The 26,702-nt window shown below is 37.9% G+C and overlaps 1 protein-coding gene across 10 annotated transcripts in view; it reads right to left on the reverse strand.

The window, feature by feature from the left end:
- LOC114467685 (serine/threonine-protein kinase WNK2) overlaps positions 1-26,702 on the reverse strand; it is a 61,516-nt gene that overhangs the window by 16,475 nt on the left and 18,339 nt on the right. For 4 of the 10 annotated variants that reach the window (XM_028454156.1, XM_028454155.1, XM_028454152.1 and 1 more), the window contains exons 3-20: positions 22,056-22,228; positions 21,289-21,509; positions 21,040-21,197; positions 18,164-18,252; positions 14,581-14,800; positions 13,089-13,368; positions 12,866-12,981; positions 8,991-9,848; positions 7,311-8,162; positions 6,200-6,334; positions 5,674-6,096; positions 4,237-4,581; positions 4,114-4,157; positions 3,659-3,818; positions 3,458-3,574; positions 1,703-1,873; positions 1,390-1,432; positions 1,150-1,230 (exon numbers count right to left, since the gene is read on the reverse strand). In XM_028454156.1, coding sequence (XP_028309957.1) covers positions 1,150-1,230; positions 1,390-1,432; positions 1,703-1,873; positions 3,458-3,574; positions 3,659-3,818; positions 4,114-4,157; positions 4,237-4,581; positions 5,674-6,096; positions 6,200-6,334; positions 7,311-8,162; positions 8,991-9,848; positions 12,866-12,981; positions 13,089-13,368; positions 14,581-14,800; positions 18,164-18,252; positions 21,040-21,197; positions 21,289-21,509; positions 22,056-22,228 — 4,486 coding nt within the window. The remainder of the gene's footprint in view (positions 1-1,149; positions 1,231-1,389; positions 1,433-1,702; positions 1,874-3,457; positions 3,575-3,658; positions 3,819-4,113; positions 4,158-4,236; positions 4,582-5,673; positions 6,097-6,199; positions 6,335-7,310; positions 8,163-8,990; positions 9,849-12,865; positions 12,982-13,088; positions 13,369-14,580; positions 14,801-18,163; positions 18,253-21,039; positions 21,198-21,288; positions 21,510-22,055; positions 22,229-26,702) is intronic. The other 6 variants (XM_028454154.1, XM_028454153.1, XM_028454158.1 and 3 more) reach the window with 6 other exon arrangements.

Consider the following 26,702-nt stretch of genomic DNA (forward strand, 5'->3'; position numbering starts at 1 on the left):
TGGACACTCCATCGCTCCAGTGAACAGTGTGTGCCTGTGTGTGTGTGTGTGCAAAGCAGGGTATCAGGGGAGAGAGAGGGCTATCTTCTCCAGCACGTATAGTTTACGGTGCCGCTTATACGATTTAAATGATCAACTTACTGAGTTATTAAAGGATGAGTTCACTCAGAATGTAGGCTTATTCAAGAAGTTAGCCGCTTTAGTTTTGCCCCAGTAAATTGAGGTTGACTCCCGCTGCAGCCGTCTCACTGTAGCAGGAGGGAGGGGCTGCAGTCTCAGCTCTACAGACAGTGAATGACGAGGGAGTTGTCGCTTGAAGAGTTCATATTTTTTAAATTTGAGCGACTATGTTCAGAAGGACCTCTTGAAGTCACGTCATTTACATTGATTTTGAATGTAATCAAGTGGCTTCAGTTTAGTGTGTGCCACCGTATGGTGGCACCCCGCGGAAGAGAGGGGCGGGGAAGGGGGAGGTCTATGCAAATCCAGGGACACACCCCCTAAAAGAGAGGGCTCATTTTTGTAGGGTATTAAACCTCTTCTGTTGCTTAATTCATGTTATGTTTTGACCAAATACCAGCACAGATATGTCATTTAGACCCGTGATTCTCAACTGGTGGTTCGGGACCCAAAAGTGGGTCACGGGCCTGTACTGGGTGGGTCATGGGCAGCTGGTCAAAAATAAGTAAATACTTAATGTCTCTCATGTTGGACCTGTCTTTTATTTGTAAAGAAACATTTATTTTGACAGGCATGCTGTGAAATGCAATAGATTTATGTTTCAAAAAAGATTATATACCGTACGTGTTTTTTCAACAGCTATTTTTGAAAAATTTTGTTGGTTGAATTCTAAAAAAAAAAAAAAAGAAAGTGGGTCACGATTTAATGACCTTGGCAAAATGTAAGTCCCAGGTTGAGAACAGTTTAGAAAAAAATTGTTTAATATGTTCCCTTTAAAAATGTATGTGGAAAAAACGGAATTTGGGAAAAAATTAAACGGCCTGACCTGAATAAATCAACTGACCTTCAATGACAATGGAAGTCATTTTACAAGCGTTTCAATCCACACATTTTTTTAATCTATTAATATCCAAATCCTAAATTTTGGGAGTAGAATAATGACCACTGTAGTTCTGATTGATTGATTACCGTGAGCTGTGGGTTCACTGTCCAGCGTTGGGGTCTCAGCAACAGGACAGATGATAAACCAGCGCTTGCCAGTGTGGAGGACTGTTTAGAAGAGATAAAAAAAAATGAATAGATCCAAACACATTTAGGAGAAATAAATAAAGGTGGAGATAAATTCATTATAATGCACTTCCCCATAAATGACTCATTATTTACATGTAAAAATGTGAATTCAGAAAAAAGAAACCCACTAAAACTTACCATTCTGTTGGTACACAAGTTGTGGTGTGCTTGGTTCTGAACCCTTTAAAAAAAAAAAAAAAAAAAAAAATTTTTTTGATGTATGTGCACAATTTCAGCAAGAAGTGAAAAAGCTTCCCCTGGTGGCTCATGAGTTAAACCTCTCAAACTAATTCAATTACATTTCATTGTCCTCTCAGCAAACACTTGCTATTTTTGGCAGTCCTGGATGCAAAGTCATAGTGAGATCGCTGTCACAATGATGCCCACTGGGAAGAGGCACATTGGGATCACGCTGTTGTGTCCATAACCTGACAACACCCTTTATTCTCACCTCTGTCAACGACTTGTCCACTCGCTCATTGGTTTTGGGACTGAGAGCCTGGTCAGAGTTTCTTTCACCCTCTGTGTCCTCACTCAGCAGGTCCTCAGCCTTGTCCACAATTTCCTTCAGCTGCTCAATGAACACCTCTTTCTCCAAAAGTAGGATGAAATCATTCTCCGCCTAAAGAGTATAAAAGAGAAAATGACAGGGATGTAATGATTCACTCAACTCCCGATACGATTCGATTCACGATACGATTCTCTCACGATTTATTTTACAAAATGGGACTGTAGGCAAATTTTTTTTTTTGGGAAAAAAACTAGAAAATACTGTACTATTTTCCTTTTATTTTTCATTGTCAAAATAATTCCTTGATAATCTATTCAAAACAATGTAATTTAACTAAAAATAAATCTTGAATGAAATAAATAAAGGAATAATACAAATGAAAATGAAGCCTATTAATTTAAATTCTGGTTCGATAATAAACAATGCAAAACTGCATAATAGTTATTTTTCTTTTTAAAAGTGCAACTGAAAATGTATTTTGTGCCTTAACAACTGGACTTTAAAAAAAAAAAAAAACCGTGATTGCAATGATTTAGATTTACGTCATATTTGTTTAGACCAGCAGAGGGCGCTGGTAACACAGTGGTCGGTTGGCATGCAGATATCTTTCAGTGAAGAAGAGAAGCTATGGTAGCAGACAGAGCTAATAGAAAAATGTGACTTTTACAGATATTCAAGTAATATTACAGATATTCTTTCGGTGCTAAAGGGGTAATGAATCATTTATTAACATATTTAAGAGTAGAAGGCGGCCAGAAAGAAAGTATTAGCAGACTCCGCCCGCCGCCTACACTTGTGGATAAAAAGTACTGCAATTCAATTTTCAGAAAATCGATATCAACCGTGATACCTATGAATCGATTTTTAACTGCCTTACGATTAATCGTTACATCCCTAGAAAATGACCATCAAAAAAACAAAGATATGTTCTAATAAGTAAACAAGGCTTAGCCAAAGTCTTTGGCAGAAACATGACTTTAAAGTGCCAGCAGAGCTGAAGTCAGTATCCAATGTGAACATTTTTAAATCCAAGTTAAAGGCACTCTTTTTCTCTACTGCGTATGACAGAGGAAGATTTTTAAATCATATTATTGTTTCAATGTTTTACTGCTGATTTCAATGTTTTACTGCTGATTTCAATGTTTTACTGCTGATTTCAATGTTCTCATTGATTTTTAAACTGTTGCATGTTTTCTGTTGCACTTTTCAATCATTAAAACACATTGAATTACCTTGTGTATGAAATGTGCTCCACAAATGCATTTGCCTTGCCTTTAAATTTGTATATCATCAAAAAAGGTTTGCTTCACCGTTCTAGTGTGACCTTAGGTAACAAATGACTGTTTCCTATTGTCAGAAATATAATGTAACTTGATCAGATTAAATTAAAACTTCCCAATTAAAAAAAATTACATTTTTCCTCAAGAAAATTAATTTCTAACAAAAAAAAATCAACCCACTTTAGACGTTGAAAACCTTGGGACTAAAGAAAGTAAATAAGGAAGAAGAAACACTTTTTGTAAACATGCTAAATGGTTCTCAATTTATACTGAGCTTTAACTACTACTAATCAGTCCTATAGTGCTTTAGAATAATTGGCAACATTAATACAACGGGACAGAGAAGCCTTCAGGATACTTCAGGTATCTTTGTAATAACTCAACTGCCAGAGCAGCTAGCTACGTCCTGACATACCATATAGGTGGCAATCTCCTCAGGTGCATCTCCATCAAGATCAAACTTGAAAGTGACCATTTTATGGTTGTGAGTTTCTAGCTGGCACTCAACCATCTTATCTCCCGTGTTGCATACCTGCAACAATAGCACATGTTACATACATTACAATAGGACATTAAATGAAGATGCCCCTTGTTATGATATGTGATGATTACATACATTTAACATGCTAAGCTTTGGTCGGCTGATCTTCTCTTGGCGGGAACGAGTTCGCATTGACCGGCGATGGTGTTTGCGGATTTTCGCGTCACCTTTACTTCCATGTGTCCCCTCATAACCATCACTCATCTCCTTTCCTGATGTAGCATCTGAATTAACACTGTTTAGGAAAGGAAACGCATAAAAAATGTGATTAATACAAACCCGCCAAATTAAAAACCACCAAGTTTCTACAAACAAAGGCATTTAATCTTTAAATGTATTACTGAACCAGAGAAACTGTTTTTAATACACTAAAATAACAAAATAAGCCTAATGTTCACACAATGTATTGCACCAGGGAATAACTAATGCTGTTAATAATAGGTAATGAATACTAAACCATTAAAAAACAAAACAAAACAAAACACTGACTTCTCACCTTTGAAGAAATTCAGAGGAAATAAGTTTCATACCTGTCATAACTGTGCCCTCCAGTGCGTTTCTCTGCAGCTTGATCCTGTAAACATACAACACACAGATGATTGTGAACCAACAATACTTTTTATGCCAAAATAAGGTACATTTTGATTCCAGACCTCTGCGTTTCCTTCTGCTGGATCCTGAGCTGGAGGTGGAGCTGCTGTGACAGCAGTGGTTGTTTTCTGCTGAGTCACACTGGAACTAGTGCTCTCAGACAAAGCTTTCTGAGAGTCAGAGGATTGATGCAGAGAAGTGTGGCTTTGAACCTGACTCAGAGGTTGCTGATAGTGGCATGGGCTGATAATGTCCAGCTGGCCGGGCATTGATGAGGCTACACTCAAATCAAGTCCGTTCTGCACAGGTACAGATGCTGGGAAGACTGGAGGTTCTGCTGCAGGCAGCGCCATCTGGGAACAGGGCACATCATCAGCGGGCCTGGCCTGGTTTTGCTGTGGAAGCTGCTGGAAAACAAAATGATGAAACTATTAACATTAGGGTTTGTAATGAAGTTATGAAACATGTAATCTGATTTTTTTCTTTAGCATCATACCCAAACAATAAACATTTGAAATACATTATTATAAGCTGAAACAGACACTGGCAACTGGCGGCACATGGGCCAAATGCAGCCCTTGCCTGGCTCCTAAAGTAAACATATACAATAACTCCAAAAATACACAAAATGACAACAAAATACACAATAGAAAACTTGAAAAACAAACAGTACTACAAAACAATACACACACAAGGGAAAAAAAACAAAAACAACAACATCAAAAACACAAAATGATGATAAAAACATGCAAAATTACAGAATACAAAAAAATAAAATACACAAAACAAAAATACATGAGACAACTACAGGTAATATCATCAAAATTACTCCAAAGGACACAAGTCTACTACAAAAACACACAACAAAATAAAAATATATAAAACAAAAAAAATACACTCAATGACTCCAAAAATACACAAAAAGACAAAAGACGACAACAAATTACAAACACATAGACACAGCAATATACAAACGTAACAATAACATATACATCAAAAACACACAAAATGACTATATAAAACTACAAAAATACAAAAAAATAAAATACACAAGACAACTAATATAATCAAAATTAATTCAAAGGACACAAGATGAATACAAAAACACATATACAAAACAATAAAAATACAAACAATGACTCCAGAAACACACACAACAGTAAAAAGCACAAACTCTATTTGTTCTTTCTTGCATTAATGTTCAGATTAGTCATTATTCTAAATGCTGAACTGAATGGTGATCATGTGGTCCTCGGCTCAGACAATCATATTTTTGTGAACCCGCTGTGGTAAAAACTCCCCATTCCTAAACTACAAATTCCATTTTCTTTTAAAATAATGCATTTAATGCATAATTATTGTAAAGGTCTTACAAAAGAGAATGCAAAACAACTTGTTTTTAAACAGTCCAACCCAAGCTTCATGTAAATAAAACCACATTAAACATTTTCACAGCTTTCTGTCAAACATCTGAGCACCAATGCAGCTGACAGCATTACCTGTATCAGACGCTGGGGGCTGTCATTGGTGGACAGGTGTGTGTTCACGCTAGGAGCACAGTATGCAAACTCAGGGTGAGGTGGTAAGACAGACTGAAAAGGAGAAGCCTCAGATGTGGCACTATGCTGTAAACTGGCAGCGATGGGTTGGAGCTGCTGTAAAGTAGGAGCCACCGGACCCATCACAGGTGAAGGGGACGGTATGAGGGAGACCGGGACAGGGGGCGCTAAAGCGTTTTCAATGAGTAGAGGTGAAAGTGGTGAGACAGACGGCGTAGTGGGGAAAGCCTGTCCAGGGGAGAGGAAGATTCGATTCAAAGAGGAGGATATTGAGGAGTGGGGAGCAGAGCAGGGGTGAAGGTGGGAGGGGTCACTGTCTGTCACAGCGGGTATCACCTCCACTGAGGGATACTGTGAAGTAAACTGAAGCAGAAGAAAAAGAAAAGGGAAACAAATCAATAGAAGAGAAGAGAAGGGGAAAAGCTCAAACAGAAAATAAAGATCACCGATCGAAAATGTTCAGTACCTGTGGAGATGAATGTGACAGAGGGAGGGAGGTCAGAATCTGTGGAGGTTGGAGATTTTGAGGGACAGATGTTTGAGGAGCCTGTGCCATCACAAGGTTGAGACTCTGCTGGTCGGGTACGAGCTGAGAAAAGCTCTGAGCAGGAAAATTAAAAATAGGAAAGAATTTCAGGCAGTCGTATTAAACATGAAATCCATTTGTAAATATATGCATTTCTTTGAATCGACTCATTTAACTAAGACACTATTCACACACAATTGAAGGCCTTGGTAAAAGGGTTAGGGTTACCACTAATGTCTTTTATTTTTTTTAAATCATAATTTACATAATTTATCTTCTGAACTCTTATTTGTTGGGTTGTCCATTCCTTTGCTTTGAACCACCTGAACAGTTTCCAACTCATCAAATAAAACCCACGAAGGTCAAACTGATCTAAAATTAAAATATAGTAAAACCGAAGCTCTCAAAGTGGCATTCCCCCTGGTGGGGAATGGAGGTATGACAGGTGGGACGTGACAAACAGGAGGAAATATTGATTTTCATGCCGATCTTCTAAAATGGATTTCTTCATTTCACAAATACAGTAATAATGAGAATTCTAAAAAAAAAAAAAAAGTATTAAACTATTAGGCTGCATTAGATATGGACCGGGAACAAAATGTAATGTGGAACTAAAGTGTAAAAATAATGATTTATGTAGGCATGTACTTCACATGGGGTGGAACAATAAACAAACTTTCATTAGCTGACTTAAAATATATATTTAATCACTTTTACATTTGTTTTAAAAGCAGGCAATTAGTTTTAGTTTTCAAGATTTTATTTACTTATGAAACATGTTACTTGTTCCCCATTACTTCATTTCATACGTGCACTGAATTTCCTTTTTTTTTTCCTTGAGCTTTTTGGCACAGATTGCAAACAATGTTTCGTTATGATAGACTTTTACTTTTGTTTTTTATGCAGGTGATTTGTTTATTTGGTTGTGGATTTATTATGAAATATGATGTTACTTGTTCCCTGTTCCAATAAATTTGGAAACATGGGGAACACTCAACAAAGTTTGAGAACCACTGGTGTACTGTATAGTAATCAACACCCTCGCACTAACCTGTTGGTTCATTTGTGCAGCAGTGCCTTGCTCAGAGGTCACTGTCCAGTTAGTGCCTCTGTAGTTTTGTGGTGCTGCAGCAGACTGTGCAGATGTTTGTTGATTTGCAGAGGAGGCATAGCTGTGAGCATCTGGATACCCTGCAGCTGAGCATCCTTGGTGACTCACTGGGGCAGCGGCAGGATTTGTCCGAGTCTGAAATAGATCCTGACACTGATGAGGTAACGTTGCTTCATGACTCTGACACTGGCTGCTGGAGTGTTGTGCTATTTGTTGCTGTATAGTACGCACAGGTTCTTGGCTATGCTGAAGCAGAGGCTGCGTGTAGGCCTGCCCAACACTCTGCATTTGATGAGTGTTCTGTGATGAAGGCTGAAGGTGCTCTTGCTGAATAGATTTTTGCTGACTATAAAGTGCTGGCGTGGAGGAGCTCTGACCAGGCTGCTGACAGGGCAGACTGACTGAGGCCTGGACCTGCTGTGGTACACTGGAAGCTTGTGCAGGCTGACAATGGTTGGTGGCTACAGATGAAAGAGGGAAAGTTTGTGCTGTGTGGTGCACCGACTGTGTGGTTGCAGTCTGTCTTTGAACCGTTGCAGACTGAAGATCAGCCAAAGAGTTTGGAGTTTGCAGGATTTGTGCGGGAAAGTTCACAGAGCACGCTGCTGCAGCTGGTTGTGGTTGTTGGCCTGGTGCAACCGATACGGGGACAGCAGACACGCAAATACCTGCTGCAGCTTGAACTGGTGGCACACTTGTATGCTGGAAATGGGCTGATGGTGCAGCAGCACTTGGTTGACCCGCGTATAAGCCGTGTAAAGGTGGTTGGTTTTGATGACCTCCAGAACTGGGCTGAAAAATAATAAAAATTTGAAAATCAATAAATCTCTTAAGCTTAGGTCATTACAAATACATGATGCCAGGTTTGGGGTCAAATATAATTGTAATTATGTAATTTATAATTACAATTATAGCGTAATCATAATTGGAGAAATATGTTGCTGTTGCAATCGTAATTGAAATGTAATTGAGTTTAGAGAATTTACTTTGTAATTGTAATTTGAACTTCCATAATTGAGAACGAAAATAATTGACTTTCAAGGGAAAAACTACAATAAATTTAAATGGAAAAAATGTCACCATAATCATAATTGAGTTGTAATTGAACATGGATAATTAAAGAAGTAACCGTAATTGACCCCAACCCTACATAACGCTAATCCAGGAGCAAATGTGATTTGAGGATGAAGACAACAAATAATTCTAAAATATTACTTCAGTACTTGGGCATGCAATGACAAGAGTGAGTTAAAATGATGACGGGAAGAAATTGTGGGACAAAGAAAAATGACAGAAATCCGATAGTTGGCTATTGTGCTTCAATCAAATGTCATCTCAATATGATTGGATTAGAAGAAAAACAGGTGTTACACAGGACAAGTAAAGCATGAACTCCCTGCATCAGTTGTTGAGAGGATTGATTAAGGTTAATAGGCAGGGAGAAAAGCCGCAATGTCGTCAGAGGCATAGCATTAGAACTTTTGAAAATTCTGTTATGCTCTGGAGGCTAGCAGGACAGGAAATCAGCCCAGTGCAAATTAATGCAATATTTCCTAGAGGTCTGCTAAGCATAAGCTGAGCCCAGCAAATGCAAGAAAGACGTTTGGCACTGGAACCTACCACTCCCAGTACTCCCATTGGAATGTGTTTCTCTTCGGGAAAGTATCCATCTTCACATTCCTGAAGAGATTCCTGATCCACAAGCTGATGATTCTTAACGCTACAGTCTTCCTCTCTGCAAGCAGACTTGTGGGCAGTAAATGAATGCATCACCGAGCCTTGGGCATTCAGGGTATGACATGGAACTCCTTTACGGCTGATAATATTGTACAATGACTGCTGCAGCAGTGAGAAATTAACATAATCACTTGAAAGTTTGGGCTGCCCATGACCGAGAGCGCTCATTGTTCTGTTGGACAATGGTTGATGTCTGGAATCACATGGGATATGTAGACGTGGCCTTCCACAAGCAGAGTGGTGGTGACTCCCATCCTGTGTCTTCAACAGAACCAACGCGAGGCAGGCCTGACACACTGAGCTCCGCTGGCTATGATGAGTTGACAGGCTAATGAGACTACTTAGATCGGAATGTCGGCGTCCTCCGAGACCAGGAATCCTTGAATTCTCACTGGTCTCTGATGTCAGTTGGATACTCGTGTCGCTGAGTCGACGGTACTCTGGGGGTGAAGGAACGAGGGGCAGAGCCCTTTGAGGAGAAGGGAGCCCATCCTCTGCCTCTGAATGCAGCTCAGTGGAGCTGAGCTCAGACTGGTTCTCTGACACTGTGGGACTGGGACTAACAGGTATCCGGGACTGGGTCAAGGCATCACTGTGGTTTGCCATATGAAACTCAAAAACAGGAGCACTCCCCCTTCGGCCAGCAGCTCCCAGCCAAGTCCTGAGCTCAGGATTTAGAGTTGCCCCCCACACTTCACCCTTGTCACAGGAACGAGGCCGGCCTGACACACTGCCCTGGCACTGGTTGAGGAACAACCCACAAGCACAACATGTTACTCAAAACGATGAAATATGCATGGACACATGATGAGAGTTAATGTAAGGGACGACTGGGCCTGTGTACAGGACTGACATTACAATTGATTTATGTCTTTATTTATAACATGTAAAATGATAACAGAACAATAGTTAAAAAAATAAAGAATTATAGCAGAAATAAACCACTGATTTGATCCACAAACACTTAAACCTCTGAATTCACATTTATTTAATCCTACCCCTTTATTCACAAAGCTAGTTACATTGCTTCTCTATCTTTATAAAAGCAATGGCTAATTACAAAGACTGTTTATTATAAAATATATAAAGTGTGGTCCGGACGTCATGCAGTTTATACTGTTGGGAAAAAATGAAATACTAACTCAGAGGTTCAAGAGATAAGTTTTTCACCATTTAGTAGCAAATGCTGCATATTTTACAATTTTGTGTCTTTATTATAACATATTTAGTCATTTCTATTCTTTTTTTCATGCTAACAGTATGTCAGCTCAAAACCAACTCTGGGTATATTACAAAAAACGTATTTTTCTTCTTTGAGTCTGTATTTATTTCCTCACTTTTGTGGATTGTATATTTGTTTAATCTGTATTGTTAAAGATTCCCCATCTTTTAAATCACTTCTAAGAACCCACCTGTTTCACTCATAATTGAACATTTAACCATCCACTTAGAGCTGGGCGATATATCGAATATACTCGATATATCGCAGCTTGTAGTCTGTGCGGTGTTGAAAATGACCATACCGTTAAACTCGGACTTTTTTTTTTTTTTTTTTTTTTGAAATGTCTTTGTAACCCACGTCATAAAGAAATGTATTATATTTATATTATTTAATTATATTATATTTAGCAGAAGTAAATTTATTATAACATCTACTCTTCAGTTATTTATATACAATATTATTTCACCGCACTAATAGACTGCACTGACGTCACTCATCCACACGCACACACGCCAGCCAATCACAGACCAGTATCCTAGTATAAACAGGAAGCATGAGATACGGGAGGAGAAGGCTTGAATACGGGAAACGATCAAGCAGCAGCTGAAAACGCAGCATATGAACGGTAGCACGCACACCCGGTGCTCAGCAGACAGCACTTTACTAACTGTGCAGACCAGCGGTTGTGCCTTGCACCTGACAAAAGGAGCGATCGGCAGCAGAACGGAGGACTTTGTATAGGCGACTCAGATTGCATCGGCCAGGTTTTTTAAACCCCCCATGGATCTAAAGATGGTGAACTACCCACGGAGATGACGTAGTGGACGGTGAACTGCAGGTCTACCAGAGCGGTAGGACCGCTGCACCGATCCTCTTACCAGGAACGCATGAACTTCAATCCTACCAGGGTGGTAGGATCAACTTTATTTAATTAGGTTCTCTTCCAGTGGACCAACCCAACGAACTTCAGTCCTACCAGGGTGGTAGGACTGACTTCATTTTTCGTTTGAGTGAAACTATTTTTTTTCCCCAGGCTGTGACGCCTTATGAACTGAGCTAAATCCCAGCGGGTGAACTGGAGTCTGTTTTGAGACCACTTTTGTTTATTATTATTTTCTGTAATATAATAAATCCATGGTACTTATTTTCTATAAACAACAAATTGTCTGTCTATTCTCTGCACATCTTAGTAATCATTCCCAACTCACTTGAACCTAGAAACTAATCTCAGAGAAAAAATTTATTAACCAACAGTAAATGTACAATTGGCTACATCATCTTAATGACAACATGCACAAAAGGGCACTATTTGTTTTAAAATATTGTAGTGGCATTATGTACAAAAAGTGCACTTTAATTTTGTGTTTTGAAATGCCATGTGAGTTGCATCCTGCACTAATGTCTTGTTTTGAAATGTCTCTGTGACAATTTTGCACAGAACGTGCACTTTCTGTTGACAATTTTATGTTTGAGCCTCTCACTGTTTAATAAATACAGTTATGTCAACTTTGACTTAGTTGTGATATCCCCTTTTTTGCATGAAAGTTTAAAATTGGCATATATTAATGCAGTATGATCAAGAATGTTTTAATGTAGACATATAGAATCATCATACTGGTGTGATTTTGTGCATCAAAGTGTTAATTCAAGGGTAATGCAAAATATCGAGATATATATCGTGTATCGTGACATGGCCTAAAAATATCGCGGTATTTATAAAAGGCCATATCGCCCAGCCCTACATCCACTCATGCCAGTTTCCTGCCTTTTTTCTTTACTGTTTTCTTTTTTCTCATTTGTTTTCATCACTGTATTTGCTGTTGTTGTTTTAACCTGTAAAGTGTCTGACTTTCTAGAGAAGTGATTTTAAATTAAATGTATTATTATTAGTGCTGTCAAAAGATTTAAAAAAATTGTGTAATTAATTACTTATGCTCTGTAATTAATCTAATTATTGTCTTTTTTTAATCGCACCTCAAAATTGCCCTCAACTTGAGGTATTTTCATTCAAATTACATTATTGTGGCAAATCAAAACATTGATATATAACAAAGTGGCTTTATAAAGTCTCTTATTGTTCTTAACAGACTTGAACAGATGCAGACGTAGCCAAAATTAACGCAAACAAAGCTGAGCAGCTCGGCAATCTCCCACCTTGTGTTGGGGTCTGTGCATCAGTATTATGGGTATACTGGGAACTCTTGAAATGGCAATGGTTCTGCGCTGTTTGGAGTGCAAAAAAAAAAAAGAAGTGACTAACAGCATTTTTTTTTTAGCGCGTTATTTTTTTCCTGTAATTAATTAATCGCAATTAATGCAATCAAGTGACAGTCCAAATTATTATTATTATTATTAATCTCGGCAAGTCTTTTTTTTGATAGGTGGGTAGTTTCTTTAATTTGTGTTTGTATCAGTGACTGTACATATTTCTTGTACTCATGTCTATAAACATTTCCAAATAAAAATAAATATATTTTAAAAAAAGTGTACGGTCCCGCAGGGGGTGTGTGTGTGTGTGTACGCCCCTGATACAGACCTGCTGCGTTGCCATAGTAATAGGCTCCAGCAGGGACTGGTAGAGGACACTCTGCTGGCTGCTGTGGGAGTCCGAATACACAGTGGAGCCCAGGCCACTGTCGAGCGTGCTGTCTGCTGCAGACACACACACACACACACACAAATCAGCGGCTCATGAATGATGCAGAGATTGGGCTGTGTGTGTTTCTGGGTGGACGAGACCATAAAACAGTGGCTCTTACACATCACTGAGGTGGTACTGGTGGGAAGGTTCTGCAGCCTTTTATGCTGGTCTGCTTCCAGCTCCTCTGGTTCTGGTAAAAAAGGCTGCCCTCTGTTTGGAGCCCCAGCAGAAGTCCCCTGAGAGGACATCGTCTGCATCCTGTGAACGCGTTCACTTGGATCCACTAGAGCTCCAGCGGAAACCATTCTCTCCCTTCTCCATTTGATCAGTGCCACACGGTCCCTGATGGACTTTCCCACAGTCTTAGCATCACTCTCCTGGAAGAAGCCAGAGTCCACCTGACAAGGAAAAGAAGTGTGAGATCACAGTTATTTATAGCATTGAGCATGTGAGAGAGGGCGGAGTTAAAATGAAGACTGTGGGAGGCTGAGGGAAAGATCAACAAAAAGACGAGATAGTAACTTAACGCAGTGGAAAACTGTTGTAATGTCAAATGAAATGTCTCATTGATCACAGATCTATCCAAACTGTTAAATTTGTTATAAAAGCACCAAAAATTATTGCCCTTTTATTTCGGTTATCTATCACATTTTTTAAAATCTTAGTTTAACCTGCTATTAATGAAACTTATCAAGCTCACTGTGAACATAATAGATTCATTATAACCTTCCTATGCTGTGGCCTTAATTTATTTTTTTAATGTGCAAATATTTACAATAGTGTGTCAACATTAATGTGCATTGTTAATACAAGCTGCACAGCAAAACTCGTACAAAGCTATTGAATTTAAATTCATTTATGAAATAAAATAATGAGTATGCATTAACAAAGGAGTGTTGGGAAGCTCAGTAACACATTTGCAACATTGCAATAATGTTGGGCTGTTTTTACAAAAAAACATTGTTACACTCAGTGACTAATAAGAAATCAAAGGACAAAACACACAAAAACAAAACAAAGCAAAAAAAAAGAAAAAAAGTGACAACAAAATGTGATGTAAAGAAAATATTCAAAAAAGTATTCAAATCATCAAGTTTGAGCACAAATAAGCCAACAGCCCATTTTTACATAAAAAGACAAATCTATAAATCCACTGAAAAATATTTGTTTTGTCTGAGGCAGTAACTCATACAGCAGGTACTCAATAAAAACAATTAACTTCCACAATAATAGTTTTGCTCAGTTAAAAAAAAAAAAAAAGAAATAAAGTGCCAACATTGAGTAACTGGCTTTTATCAATGAACAGTGTTCCTATGACAACCTTATCTGATAGAAAAAAGCAAAAACAAGTATCAGCAGCAATCCATGTTGAGGTACGTTCCTAGATATGGAGATATAAGCACCACAAACAAAATAAAGATACCGAGCTACAAGATACAAGCCAGTATGAAAGTCTGGATTCTTTGGGAAAGTTCAGATGAATGTCATCTTGGAAAAGCTTCAGTCAACTACACACAAGTCTCTGCACAGTCAGAAGTACATTTGAACACATCTAATTTATTTTCCAAATATTTCCTGCTTTATTCAGAAACCTATACACTTTAACTCACCATTTCTTGAGCCACAACCTCTGGCACTTCTTTCTCGAGGTCGAACGTGAACTCGATGGCTCCACTTTCCTTATATTTTCCTTTTAACTTCTTGTGGTCCTCCACCCACAGTTTGAGGGCAATGGATGCCTTTTTCCCATTGTCCTCCTCAGCCAGCTCCACCCTCACACCAGTGTCCTCAGCAAAGAAAGCATGGTTTAACAGGTCCTTGATGGTGTACCTAAGAAAGAAAACAGCAACAGCTTAGAATCCTGAAACCAAAAAGAATAATATGGCATTAATGTCATCGCTGTAGTTAACGGCTGAAGAACTGTAGTTGTCTTGAGTCTCAGATGAATGTGTTAGAGACTGTGCTTAAACTGTTAATCAAAGTAATTGCATTACTTTCTCTCCATAACTCATTGTAATATTGTATTAAAATTTCTGTCACAGTTTTAATGTTTTAAAAGAGCCACAATATAATAATGGCCACATGACACAATCACAAACATGCATTCACTTATGCATGTTTGTGGCGTCCCATAGCTTACCAATCTACGAGAAGAGATTCAACATCTTTCTAACAAGCGTTAACCTAACCACTAAGAATAAAGCCCAAAACCATGCAGTCAGACCTGCTAATACTATATAATGTTTTTCTGCAGTCTGTGCCTTCTCCTCGCCCTTCTATCTCTTTTCTGTTTCAGGTGTCTTGAAGCTGGAGCTGACAGTTCCTAATCTGTGGTTCACGGCTCAACTAGTCTGAGACACTCTGATGTTATATCCAGGGCTTTAAATTCACTTTTTAGATCACCAGCCAGCATGGCCAGTAGATTTTCAAAGTTACCAGCCAACCAGATTTTCCACCAACCAATTTTTTTTCCAGCAAAATTTAACTACATTATGAGTGCCACAGAATAGATTTAAGTGTTCATGTTTCTTTAAATAGTTTTTATTTTAGTTTATTGCAGAAATACATTAAAATGGCAAAAATATAAACATATAGTTTAAAAACAATGTTGTAAAAATGCCTAAAAGGTGCAATATAGAACTTTGGGTGTGTCAGAGAAGTGAACCTTTTATTAAGTATATTTTCATAACTTAATAAACAAACTTAACTCAGATGAATAATGAATCCCTGGAACACTGAAGTTAGAAAGAATAGAAGTAATCGGTACTAAGAATTACATGTACTGTAGAGAAAAAATGTTTTACTAAACATGCATGCTGCTCAAATGTAAACAAATCCCACTCCCACAAACTGTATAGTGCACATTTTAAAGGCGAACAAATGGTCGAACACCAGCCACTCACGACCCGACATCCATTTAGTATTAAAACTCCTCAATTTCTTCTACTTTTCAGATCCTCTTTCGGTGTCGGCAGCAGCCTTCCTTTTTTGCAGTTCAGGTTTTTTAACACCCGATAAATATCTCCACGTTTGTTTGTTTTTTCCCCAACTAATTTTACAACTTTATTTCAGCTCCTATTGTTTGTTTTGCGCCGTTCTGTTTGTCTTCTGATACCAAACCACAACAATCCCGCTAACGAAAACATGTAGTCAATTGTTTTATGACACGTTACAACATAGCGTTCATGGGAAATGTAGGATTAATACAACCAGCAGTGTTTCCAGATACACAGTACGTTTTAAAATGTAAACACAAAAACTCAACTTTCTTGGTGGAACACAGCCCAATCTGGCAACAATGACTTGTTGTATCATTTCTGCAGCCTGCCGATTCAAACAGTCGCAGTGGTATTTGTTTCGTTTTTCACCAGCCAAATTGGCTAGTAACGCTACAATGTCACCAGCCAAAGTTAATTTTTACCGGCAATTGGCGGGTGTTAATTTAGAGCCCTGGTTCTATCTCTCTATCCTGTTCTGTTCTCCTCCTTCTGTCCACTAACCCCAACCAGTCGAAGCCGATGGAGGCCACCTCTGAACCTGGTTCATTAAAATCAAATATTGTAAACATTGTTTTCAGTTTTTAGTATAATCTTACAGAATGAAAAGATTTCAAAATACATTGGACTACCCTAGCATTGCCTCTTTATAAAGCCACCAGACCGGACAACCAGACCGACACATATTCACTCGTTAATATTTAAAAAGAGTTTGCCTACATCATCCATTGGGGGAAAAAAGGATCTAAATATTTGAGCATCTGTCCCTGCTCAACAACATAAAAGTGCCTGCTTGTGTGAGATATAGTCAATTATGGTTACTAACTACTATGTCTACAAGTAAATCTGCTTTGCTGGAATGTTATCAATTTGAAACAAACCAATACAACAAAGATAGATGGTTCAACAGACATTTTGCAGGAAACAAAATTTACTAAATAAATCTTAATAAGTTTGAAGAAATATTTAATTCCCCATATTTCCCTATAAGTTGCATCAATGCACTGGGTTTAGAAAATGCACAAAGCAAACTTAGAGAAAACAACTGATATACCACTATGAACACTTGGGTTGTCCAAAATAATTTTTTTTTTAGATTATCTTCATTAGAACACTGCATTTAGTTCCATATCTGGCCAAATTATTTGGGTCCAAATTTTATTGGACAAGACACTTAAAAATTGCTCCATACTAAAACAGCAAGCCAAATAAAAAAATGCATATTGGAGTAATTTGTGGTCTTGTTCCGCAAAAACTGACTTAACATTCCATAAAAATGTTACTTTGAAACTCTGGATCTGCCACAAACATTCTTAAGAATGCTGGACTTTCTAACTGTACTTGGTGGGTCGTGGACAGCTGGTCAAAAATAAATAAATACCTAATGTCTCTCATGTTGGACTTGTCTTTTATTTTGAAAGAAACTTTTCTTTTGACAGAAATGCTGCGAAATGCATGTTGCACAGGAAAATATATACATTTATGTTTTAGAAAAGATTATATATATATATATATATATATATATATATATATATATATATATATATATATATATATATATATATATATATATATATATATGTGTGTGTCCTTTCTACAGCTATTTTTTAAGAACTAAATTTGTTTGGTTGAATTCTAAAAAAAAAAAGTGGGTCGCGATTTAATGACCGTGGCAAAATGTGGGTGCCAGGGTGAGACCAGTTGAGAACTCCTGCTCTAAATTATCTCCTTTTTCTTCCAAATTTCTTCCTACATCATCTTCTGGATAGGGTACTAATTGAGGTTATCTGAAACTTTATTTTTCACCATGCTTTGATGGACCACCCTAATGAAGACGTAACAACCGTAAATAGTTACTACTTCACAAACAAGCTGAGGTCATTCAACATTGTTTCAGCTGAATCTATACACCACCCACCTACTAGAGGCAATGGCCCAGTTTAGCACAGAAATTACATCATACAGTGCTTATTTTGTTGCCCAGGTGTCCACTCACTCCACTGGATCATGCTTCAGTGTGAAAGAAAAAGGCTGCGGAAGCTAATTAGCGATTGTTTTCCTCCTCAGCACAAAAAGTCATTACATAAATGAACTGAGAAAAGGCCACAGGGCCACTGAGAACCCAACCATCACAGCAACAAGGAGGGCACCTTGTGGCTCTGGCAGACACTGGGCAACGCTGTGGTCTTTCACTTACCGTTCCTCTTTCTTTTGGCAGATGCACTCTCCAATGATCTCCTTGATTTCAGGATCCATGACCTTGTTGTAGCTGGCGGGCTTGACCCCCTGAGGAAATAAACACAAAGAATGCAGAGGAAGTGGAACAGCTAAAAAATTAAAACAAAAGGAAAAACAGGAAGGAGCATGTGAGGATGATACTCTGCCATGTGAGCACAGCAGCAGCGGTCAAATTGAGTCCATCTCAGGATGCAAGAAGCATTAAGAGAAAAATACAAGAGACCTCTTAAAGCACTCTTGCAGCTTTTCAATTTGTGTCCAAGAGCTTTTGTTTCAACTCCTAAGCCTTAAATGACCTCGGTGGAGGTACAGGAATGTCAAAAACATACAAGCAAAGTTTTTCCTGTTACATGGATGCCTGTATGATTATAGTTTGAACATTCATACTACCTATGCAGTCCCAAAATGAGTTAATTAAATTAATTAATTAAGCGAGTTTCCATTTTGTCAAATCACAATGATTAAAGTACCATATTTTTCGAGCTATAGAGCGCGTATTGGCTGCATTCCAAGAAGTAGGGCTGCTCGATTATAGAAAAAATAATAATCACAATGACATTAGTCCTAATTGAAATCAGGATTATTCAAACGAGTACTTGTCAACCAAAAGTTATTTATTTTTTGTACAAAAAAACATAAAATATATTCTTTAAACATAAGTAAATGTTCACTTTTGCACAAAACACTTCTTGCACGTGATGCATCTTTGCTCTAGGTCTTCATTATCAAACCCAAAGTGTGAGAACTTGTTTTGCCACTTGTTCACCAAGCGTTTTTGCTGCCATGTTTCAAGACCACTAGCAACAACTCGTGTTGGCCTGAGTGCTAAATTTGGCTTCGAGCGGGGCGGGGCGGAGGGGAGGAGCTTGCATGTGCATGGATTAAACAACTCAAAGTTAGTATTATTAACATGTGTGTGCCAAGCTTTATTATTTGTAGATGTCCGAAATCGTGGGTTTGTTTTATTTAGCGAATAAAACAAATTAAAAAAAAACATTTAAAAAAATGTATCGAATTTCGATTAATTGAGCAGCCCTCCAAGAATTTAGCCATTTTCCAAAAAAACTTAATGTAAGGGCCGCATCGTCACATAGGCCGCACCACAAATGCCAATCAGAACGAGCAGGTAGGCGGGCTGCTGTACTTCCGTTTGGTTTGACAGAAATTTACGTGTATTTTGCTCAGTTTCAACTGATAGGAATCCGGACGCAATCACTACGGGTAAAAACCAACGTCGTGGTTTTGGCAACTTTATGCTGTTTGTTTCCTTATATTACAAACTGGCAGATTTTTACTGTATTCAGAGTGTTGCAGCGATCTCTTTATGTAAGCTTCCCTGCCAGCTTTGGAGTCCGCAGCTGCGATCGCTCCTGAACAAACCTAACGCAGTGATTTGACAACTTTATGCTGTTTATTACTTCTTACTATTAAAAACTGGCTGAGATATCTTACATTTTAAACTTCATTGTACTTTTTAAACGCTTGTTCCACCGTAAATGCATACGTGCGCACTGTTCCCCAGTCCAGGAACTTCAAATTATTACAGGTATTTGATTTTTATTTAAGCAAAAATATTATTTTAGGCACATAAAATAAAAACAAATATTCAACAGATGTAAAGTACGCGTTCTGCTGTCACTCGCTCCCGTGCAATTTCCCTCCACTCGGACGCAGTCCAGCACATGGACCACGACGCATCCATCCTGTTATTAAAGTGCTTTCCCTTTTCCTACATTATCTGAAGCTCGTTTTTGAACGTTCAGTTCACCGTGATGTTTAGTGGCTGTTAAAGTTCCTTCATTTCACTGTAGGGGTGACTGTCAGTAATATTCTGCCTCCCAACTCCTGCTTTCACTGGACACACGACTGACTTCAAAATCCACACAAAGCACATTGCCGCACCCTCAACTTTTAATGAAAAAAAAACGCCAGAAAATATGGTATATATTTCTAAATCAGACATAAAAAATAGGAGCAACTACAAACATGAAGCAAAATCTGTCACGTCATACATGAAAGTACTTTAATAAATCTCATTATCAGAAATGATCCCTTCAGGAGAATCATATCTGTGCAATGCTAAACGTCAGATGCACTTATGATGCTCAACCATGTGAACAGACAGAAAGCTTCTGTGTGTTAACAATGGGTGAATAAGTCATGTGCAAACATCCCTGCCAAGTCTCAAGTCAGAAAAATCAATGGTTTTAATAAAATCAGGAAGCATATAATGGCTTTAAGCAAACTACGATTTAGGAAAACGTTGGCAGTACGCTTTTGGTGGCATAGGGACACATGCTCATATATGAAAGAAAACTGCCTTTAGGCTGAAAAATAGATTTGGACTTCCTCCAGTAAAGAATCACAAACATAAGATTCATCTAACTGAGAACAAAGAAGATTTTTTTTTTTAATCCTTGGGCTTATTAAGAAGAGAAAGGGCTGAAACATTCCTAACCTTTTTAAGCCCCATTGAACAACTTCAAGAACATGACTTTGAATAATTACACAAAAGGAGTTCTGAGGATCCTTTCCAAAGTAAGAGCATTACATTTTTTGAAATGTACAAGTAAATTAACTAAAAAATATGTAGTTTATTAGAATTCAAAATGAGTAGGAGGAAGGGGGAGAGATTATTACAACTTCCTTTTGTGTGTAGTTCTTTCTATAAATTGAGTGAAGAGAAAACTGTCAAACTATTATAAACAAGGAACACCTTCAGAACTTGAATTAATACAAAGGAAGTATCCTGTGACCTCAGACACAAACAGTTCCAAATGTACCCACACACCATCCCAGGATATTAGATAAATATTGTAAAAGAGCAAAACTCACGCTTGTGACTTTGCGATAAATCTGAGCGGCGTTCTGACACTCAGAGTAGGGATACTCAGAGGTGGACATCTCCAGCATGCACATGCCAAAGGCGTAGACGTCCACCGCCTCGTCGTAGTGTTCCTCGTACATCTCTGGAGCCATAAACTCTGGAGTGCCTGCAGAAGAGCCCAACGACCCAGTCACTGCATTACTCAGCAAACTCTATTAGCCATAAATGTGACAAGATGAATGGTAAAGTTTTCCTACCAATGACACTCTTGGCAAAAGAAGCTGCCTTGAGGGTTGCGAGTCCTAAATCCCCTATTTTTACTGACCCAGTAGGTCCAGTAATAAAGATGTTGTCACATTTGAGGTCTCTGTGAATAATAGGTGGTGTCCTGGTGTGGAGAAAGTAGAGGCCTTTCAAGATCTGTCTGCACCAGCTTCTCAGCACCTTTGGCTTCATCACCTTGAAACGTTTCAAATAACTGTAGGAGGAAAAGGAATAAAGAAACAAAATAAAGCATTATTTAACCTGAGTGTGCTTCAGGTTTTTGTCCTCGTAGGTTAAAAATGCATCTTGGAAAACTTAAGCATACTTCAGTGGGAACGGTCCCCCTTTTTTTTCCCCGGCATTTCCCATATCACCTCACACTGCGAGACTTTATATTTCTACTGCAATCAGATCTTTTCGTGCAAACCCTAAAATAAACATCCACAATTGTTTTGCCTTAACTTTCAGTTGCATAAATGTGTGGTTGAAAGTCACTTTGGCAGAGTTTTTGGGCGCAAGCAGATAATATCACAAGAATTATGTTATAACACTTCTATGCATCTATCTAAAGGACTCCACATCCCACAATACAATACATGAAACTTTTCAAGCAGCAATTTCATTCATTTTCAATTTCATTTCAAGCAAATGATCTTCAATTTATTGATCATGAGGCCTAAACTATGTCTTCATCTGATAAAAAATATTATAGCACCTTTGAGAGATAGTAAATGTATGATTTGGCTAAACCAATACTTACGTTTTCAGTGTACCAGAGGTCATGAGTTCTGTAACTAGAACTATGCATTTTTTTCCTTTCAAAGGCGACTCCCAAAAGTCGTAGAATCGGACGATGTTGGGATGTTGGAGACCTTTGAGCATTTCGGCCTCTTCCTTAAAGCGCTGACGTTCCACTTTTGAAAGCTTGCGGTCCTGAATAAAAATAAATAAATAATAAACACGTGAGTTTCATAATGCCCATTAGAAACACACTGGCTTCTCTTGAACTACCAGATACAGCAGCATTTCTGTTCCAAGTAAATGTTGAATTTATTGCATCTAATATATTTTAACAGGAAGCGAAGTTCAAAAGTAATAAAAGAAAAAGCTCAAGCCAGTTCATATATTTCCAAGTTATGCTTTCTCAGGAAAGTCTGACAGCTGTGATCACAAGGTTATTGTTGTATTGATTATTATTTTTCTATAACCACTTAATCATGTTAGAGTGCAGGTGTCCACTCGTTCCTATTCCAGCTCACAAAAAACACAAGGCAGGATACACAGTGGACACAAATAAAGACAGACAACCATTCATACATTCATCAATTAATATTTCATAAACCTTTAACATTAAAAAGTAGCTTAGGAGTTGAGATGCTAAGAATATTGCTGGATGGGAACAATATTCAGCGACTTCCCACCTCAGTTTAGCAGAGCAGATATCCATCTATAAATTGAAATATAAAAGCAATCCAAGTTCACCCTTCCAAGTCTGCCTCTTAATATCCGACACTAAACCAGCTCTGTGGAATCGTTTTAAGTGAGCTTGAAAATGCTACGGCAATTGCCTGAGTACAGTTGTGGAAACCACGTCATGTCAAAAGTTGGACACACCATGATGAGAATAAGCACAGCAAGCCTCAAAGTATCGACATCTCTGCAATTGCAAAGTCTCCCCCAGTCAGATCAGACAAGGGCTACATGATGTATTATGACATTTCTTGAACAGTAATACAGAACTAAAGAAGGTTGTACAAGCAAAGAAACAGCAAGGCAAAGGTATTCCGAAAAATACAACAATAAACATATAGCACAGAACCCGACAGATAGTTTTTTTCTGGCAGATGCCTATATTGGGGTATTTAAAAAGCCGATATCCAAAATACGAAATAAGCAAATTCTGTGTGAACACAAATTCTTAAAATATCCCAAATATGAATCCGCACAAAGAAGCAAACAAATCTACTAAATTAAAATAAGGGACTTTAATTAGTAACACTTTCAACATAAGGACTGTAAAAAATAAAGTTGCTCAAATTGCAAACGGTAAACATGAATACATTTTAAAAGAAGGCAAAATTTAACTGTAAGCAATTAACTAGTGCACTTCTTCCAGTTATTGTTATTCAATAATCATGACTAATAATGGGTGACAGCTCAAATCGGCCACACCCATTAATCAGTTAGGCTCTAATCACGCATTTCCTTCCAAAATCAAAATATTTCCTAACGTACAGCAAGTTTTCGCAGGATAAAGTGAGAACAGAACATTAATAAATCATCATATGTATCTGCAGAAATGTCAAAACTCCAACAAATCTGTATACCATGTGGACTTTAGTCAAAGTTTTTTGTTTTAACAAGATTAGCCCTCTTTAGTTAGAGATCGTTTTTAATGCACTAAACAAAAACTTAAGACAATAAAATGCTTTCAACAAAACAAGTGTTAATGCTGAGCAAATCATGTCAATAATGCATGAGCATTCATGTACATTTTTAAGGAGAATAGCCTTTGCAAAGCATTGGGCGTGACCCCCCCACAAGGGAGCTGCACGGCGCACAAGACGACCAGTCATCAACATGATCACACCCACACTCCACTGCGGCTAAAGGTTGTACGTCATTGATCTCCTCCATCGTTCTCAATCTACTTCCCTTGCTTGCTCAGGTTCTTGCTCGCCACCTTATGCGTCTTTTGCCCCCTCCTCCCAGACATCTGCAATCCATCTCCCTCTCTGCATCCTCGCACCAACTGTTCCCTTATTAACATCTCTGTCAACCCCATCCCCTCCATGGCTCTCCATCAACCTGAGTGTACTGAGGCTGCACTTTAAAACAAGGGGAAATGGAAGTTGTCACACAATGTAATTTAAAGCACATCCGTGAAACAGCACAAACAAGCATGGAGCACTTACTAGTAGATAAAGAAAAAACCCCACCCCTTGCAGAGATTGAGGCGGATCATACCAAGTTAGTAAAATGCATCATATACCACCCAGCTGGATCATTTCTACTTATTTTTTTTAATCCAAGGTTGATCTGTCTGAAATAAAACTGCTTACACAGAATGAGCCTTCGTGCCTAAATTTTGACAAAGAACCAGTACGTGCTGTGATGCAATGCTATGAGACGACTGGAGATAAAATGATAAAAGAGAGGCATGCGTGAGAATGTGGCATATCGGGTTCTCAGTGCGAGTATGTGGGGGTGGGGATTTTCACTGCACTCATCTGAAGTCACATGAATAATTCAATTCTGCAGAGAACTCTTTCTACTGAGGCGAGTGGAAGCAACAGAAGGCTAGGGCTGCCTGTGCTGGGCTGGGTTACCCCCCAGCTGCACAAGCAGCACGTGGTCAGAGCTTTACCTGAATCATCAGTCCTAAAAGAAGCAGCAGAGAGAGATGAGCCAAGAAGCTAGTATACGTTTTCAACCAATGAACATATTCAAGCCTCAACCTTTGAGCAATGCACTCTGCTTACTGCTCAATACCATATTTTTTCAGGTTTTTTTTTTAAGCCTCTACTAGGAGAGTCTCCACATCCTATCTTGGGTTGCAAAGGGGCGGAACATTTTTCAGTAAATTTCCTTGTGAACTTCAGCTCGGGAATATTCAAAAACAAACTTTTTTAGAAATTATTTACAGGAAAAATTAACTGAAAATTGGGAGTAACTTTAAATTAAAAACCAAAATGATTATCCATTCAAAATAACAATTAAAAAAAACTATTTGAGGTAAATTTCCTTGTGGACTTAAGCTCGAATTCAAAAATATAAATTTAACGGAAATTATTTATTGGAATTAAGCAGAAATTGCAAGTAATTTTAAATAACTCTCAAATCAAAACAAATACTAGCATCCATTCAAAATAATACAATGAAACAAAACAACATTTCAACTAGATTAGGAAAATTTTACATTAGAATGAATGGCAAAAACTAAGCAATCTACAAAATTGGAAGTTGGCCTTTAAGAGGTCGTTAAATGTAGTTGTTAGGAAATGTACTGTATTTTAGCATCATCTAAGATTTCAGAATCCATTATTTAACTTTTACTCTACATTTTTTATTAATTGCAATAAATAATTTTCATAGACAGTTTTTCATTTTGAATATTCCAAGGCTTAAATTTACGGTAAATTTTCCACCCCTTTGAAACCTCATCGGTATGTTAATGTAAGTGTCAATGAGCAGATATGTAAAGCACTTTGTGACCTCTGTCTGTGAAATTTGCTATATAAATAAACATTACTTACTTAGTCCAAATAAATACTAACATCCATTCAAAACAATACAATTAAAAAAAACATTTCAACTAGAGTAGGAATTTACAAAAATGGAAGTTGTCCTTTAACATGGATGTTAAATGCAGTTGGGAAAATATATTTTATATCAGAATCAGTCATTAACATTTTACTCCCAATTTTCAATTAATTTCAATAAATAATTCCCATTGAAATGTTTTTTGTTTTGACCATAGTCCAATCAAAACTCACCCTGCCCCTCCCGTAGCAAACATAGTAGCTTCTGCATCACTCAATATTAACCACATCAGACATTTGAGAAAATAAACGCATGATTTCCCTTCTATTAAAAACACAAATATACATTCAGTAAAGTGAATCACATTAATGCCAATAGTTTAGAGCTTGTTTTTTTAGAATCACTGAGAAGCAGTGGTAAACAAACGCTAACTAGCCATAGCAGAGTAAGCAGTCAATTTAAAATAGTGTTAAATTAGCATCAAGCTTTAGTTAAACAATTCCTGAACTGAAATTTTCATTACTCTCTGGACACATTTACACAAAGTAAAATAATCTCTGAAGACACTAATGGGACCAGGTAATACATTAAAACATTAGTCCTGGGAACCAGTGAAGTTAACGTAGCAGTAAATTGCAGAACTATGCGTTGAAATATGTTCCTGGTAACAAGTCACATGCTGATTTACCTGCAAACTGTCAGTTTAAAAAAGTCACTGTGAGGGGAATGCTGCTTCAGAGGATCAAAGTTACTGTTTGTAGTTGAGGAAGTTTAAATGACTTTAATGTAATTCCAAATGAGAGTGGAATACCAAACTGTGCTTAATACAGAAACGCACAGCATGAATAGTGTCTTAGTTTAGAGTTTGCGATGCACTGAGGTCACCCAAAATAAAAATCTACATAATTCCCTCATAGTTTTACTGGTTTAAAGGTCCAGTATTATGCTGTTTTTCACTCATCTCCATTTGTTCTAAGAACCCCAACAACATAGTATGAGGTTTGTTCTCCCAAACTTGCCTGTTTTCCAGAGTTCTGAAAAGTCAACTTCATGACGCTTCTAAAAACAGGCTCTTTTGGGGCCTTCAGGCAGATGCATGAGTGGGCGTGTCTGTAGACTGACTTCATGCCAAAGCTGATCAATA

Source organism: Gouania willdenowi, chromosome 7 (assembly GCF_900634775.1).
Source record: "Gouania willdenowi chromosome 7, fGouWil2.1, whole genome shotgun sequence".
In the NCBI taxonomy this organism is placed as follows: domain Eukaryota; kingdom Metazoa; phylum Chordata; class Actinopteri; order Blenniiformes; family Gobiesocidae; genus Gouania; species Gouania willdenowi.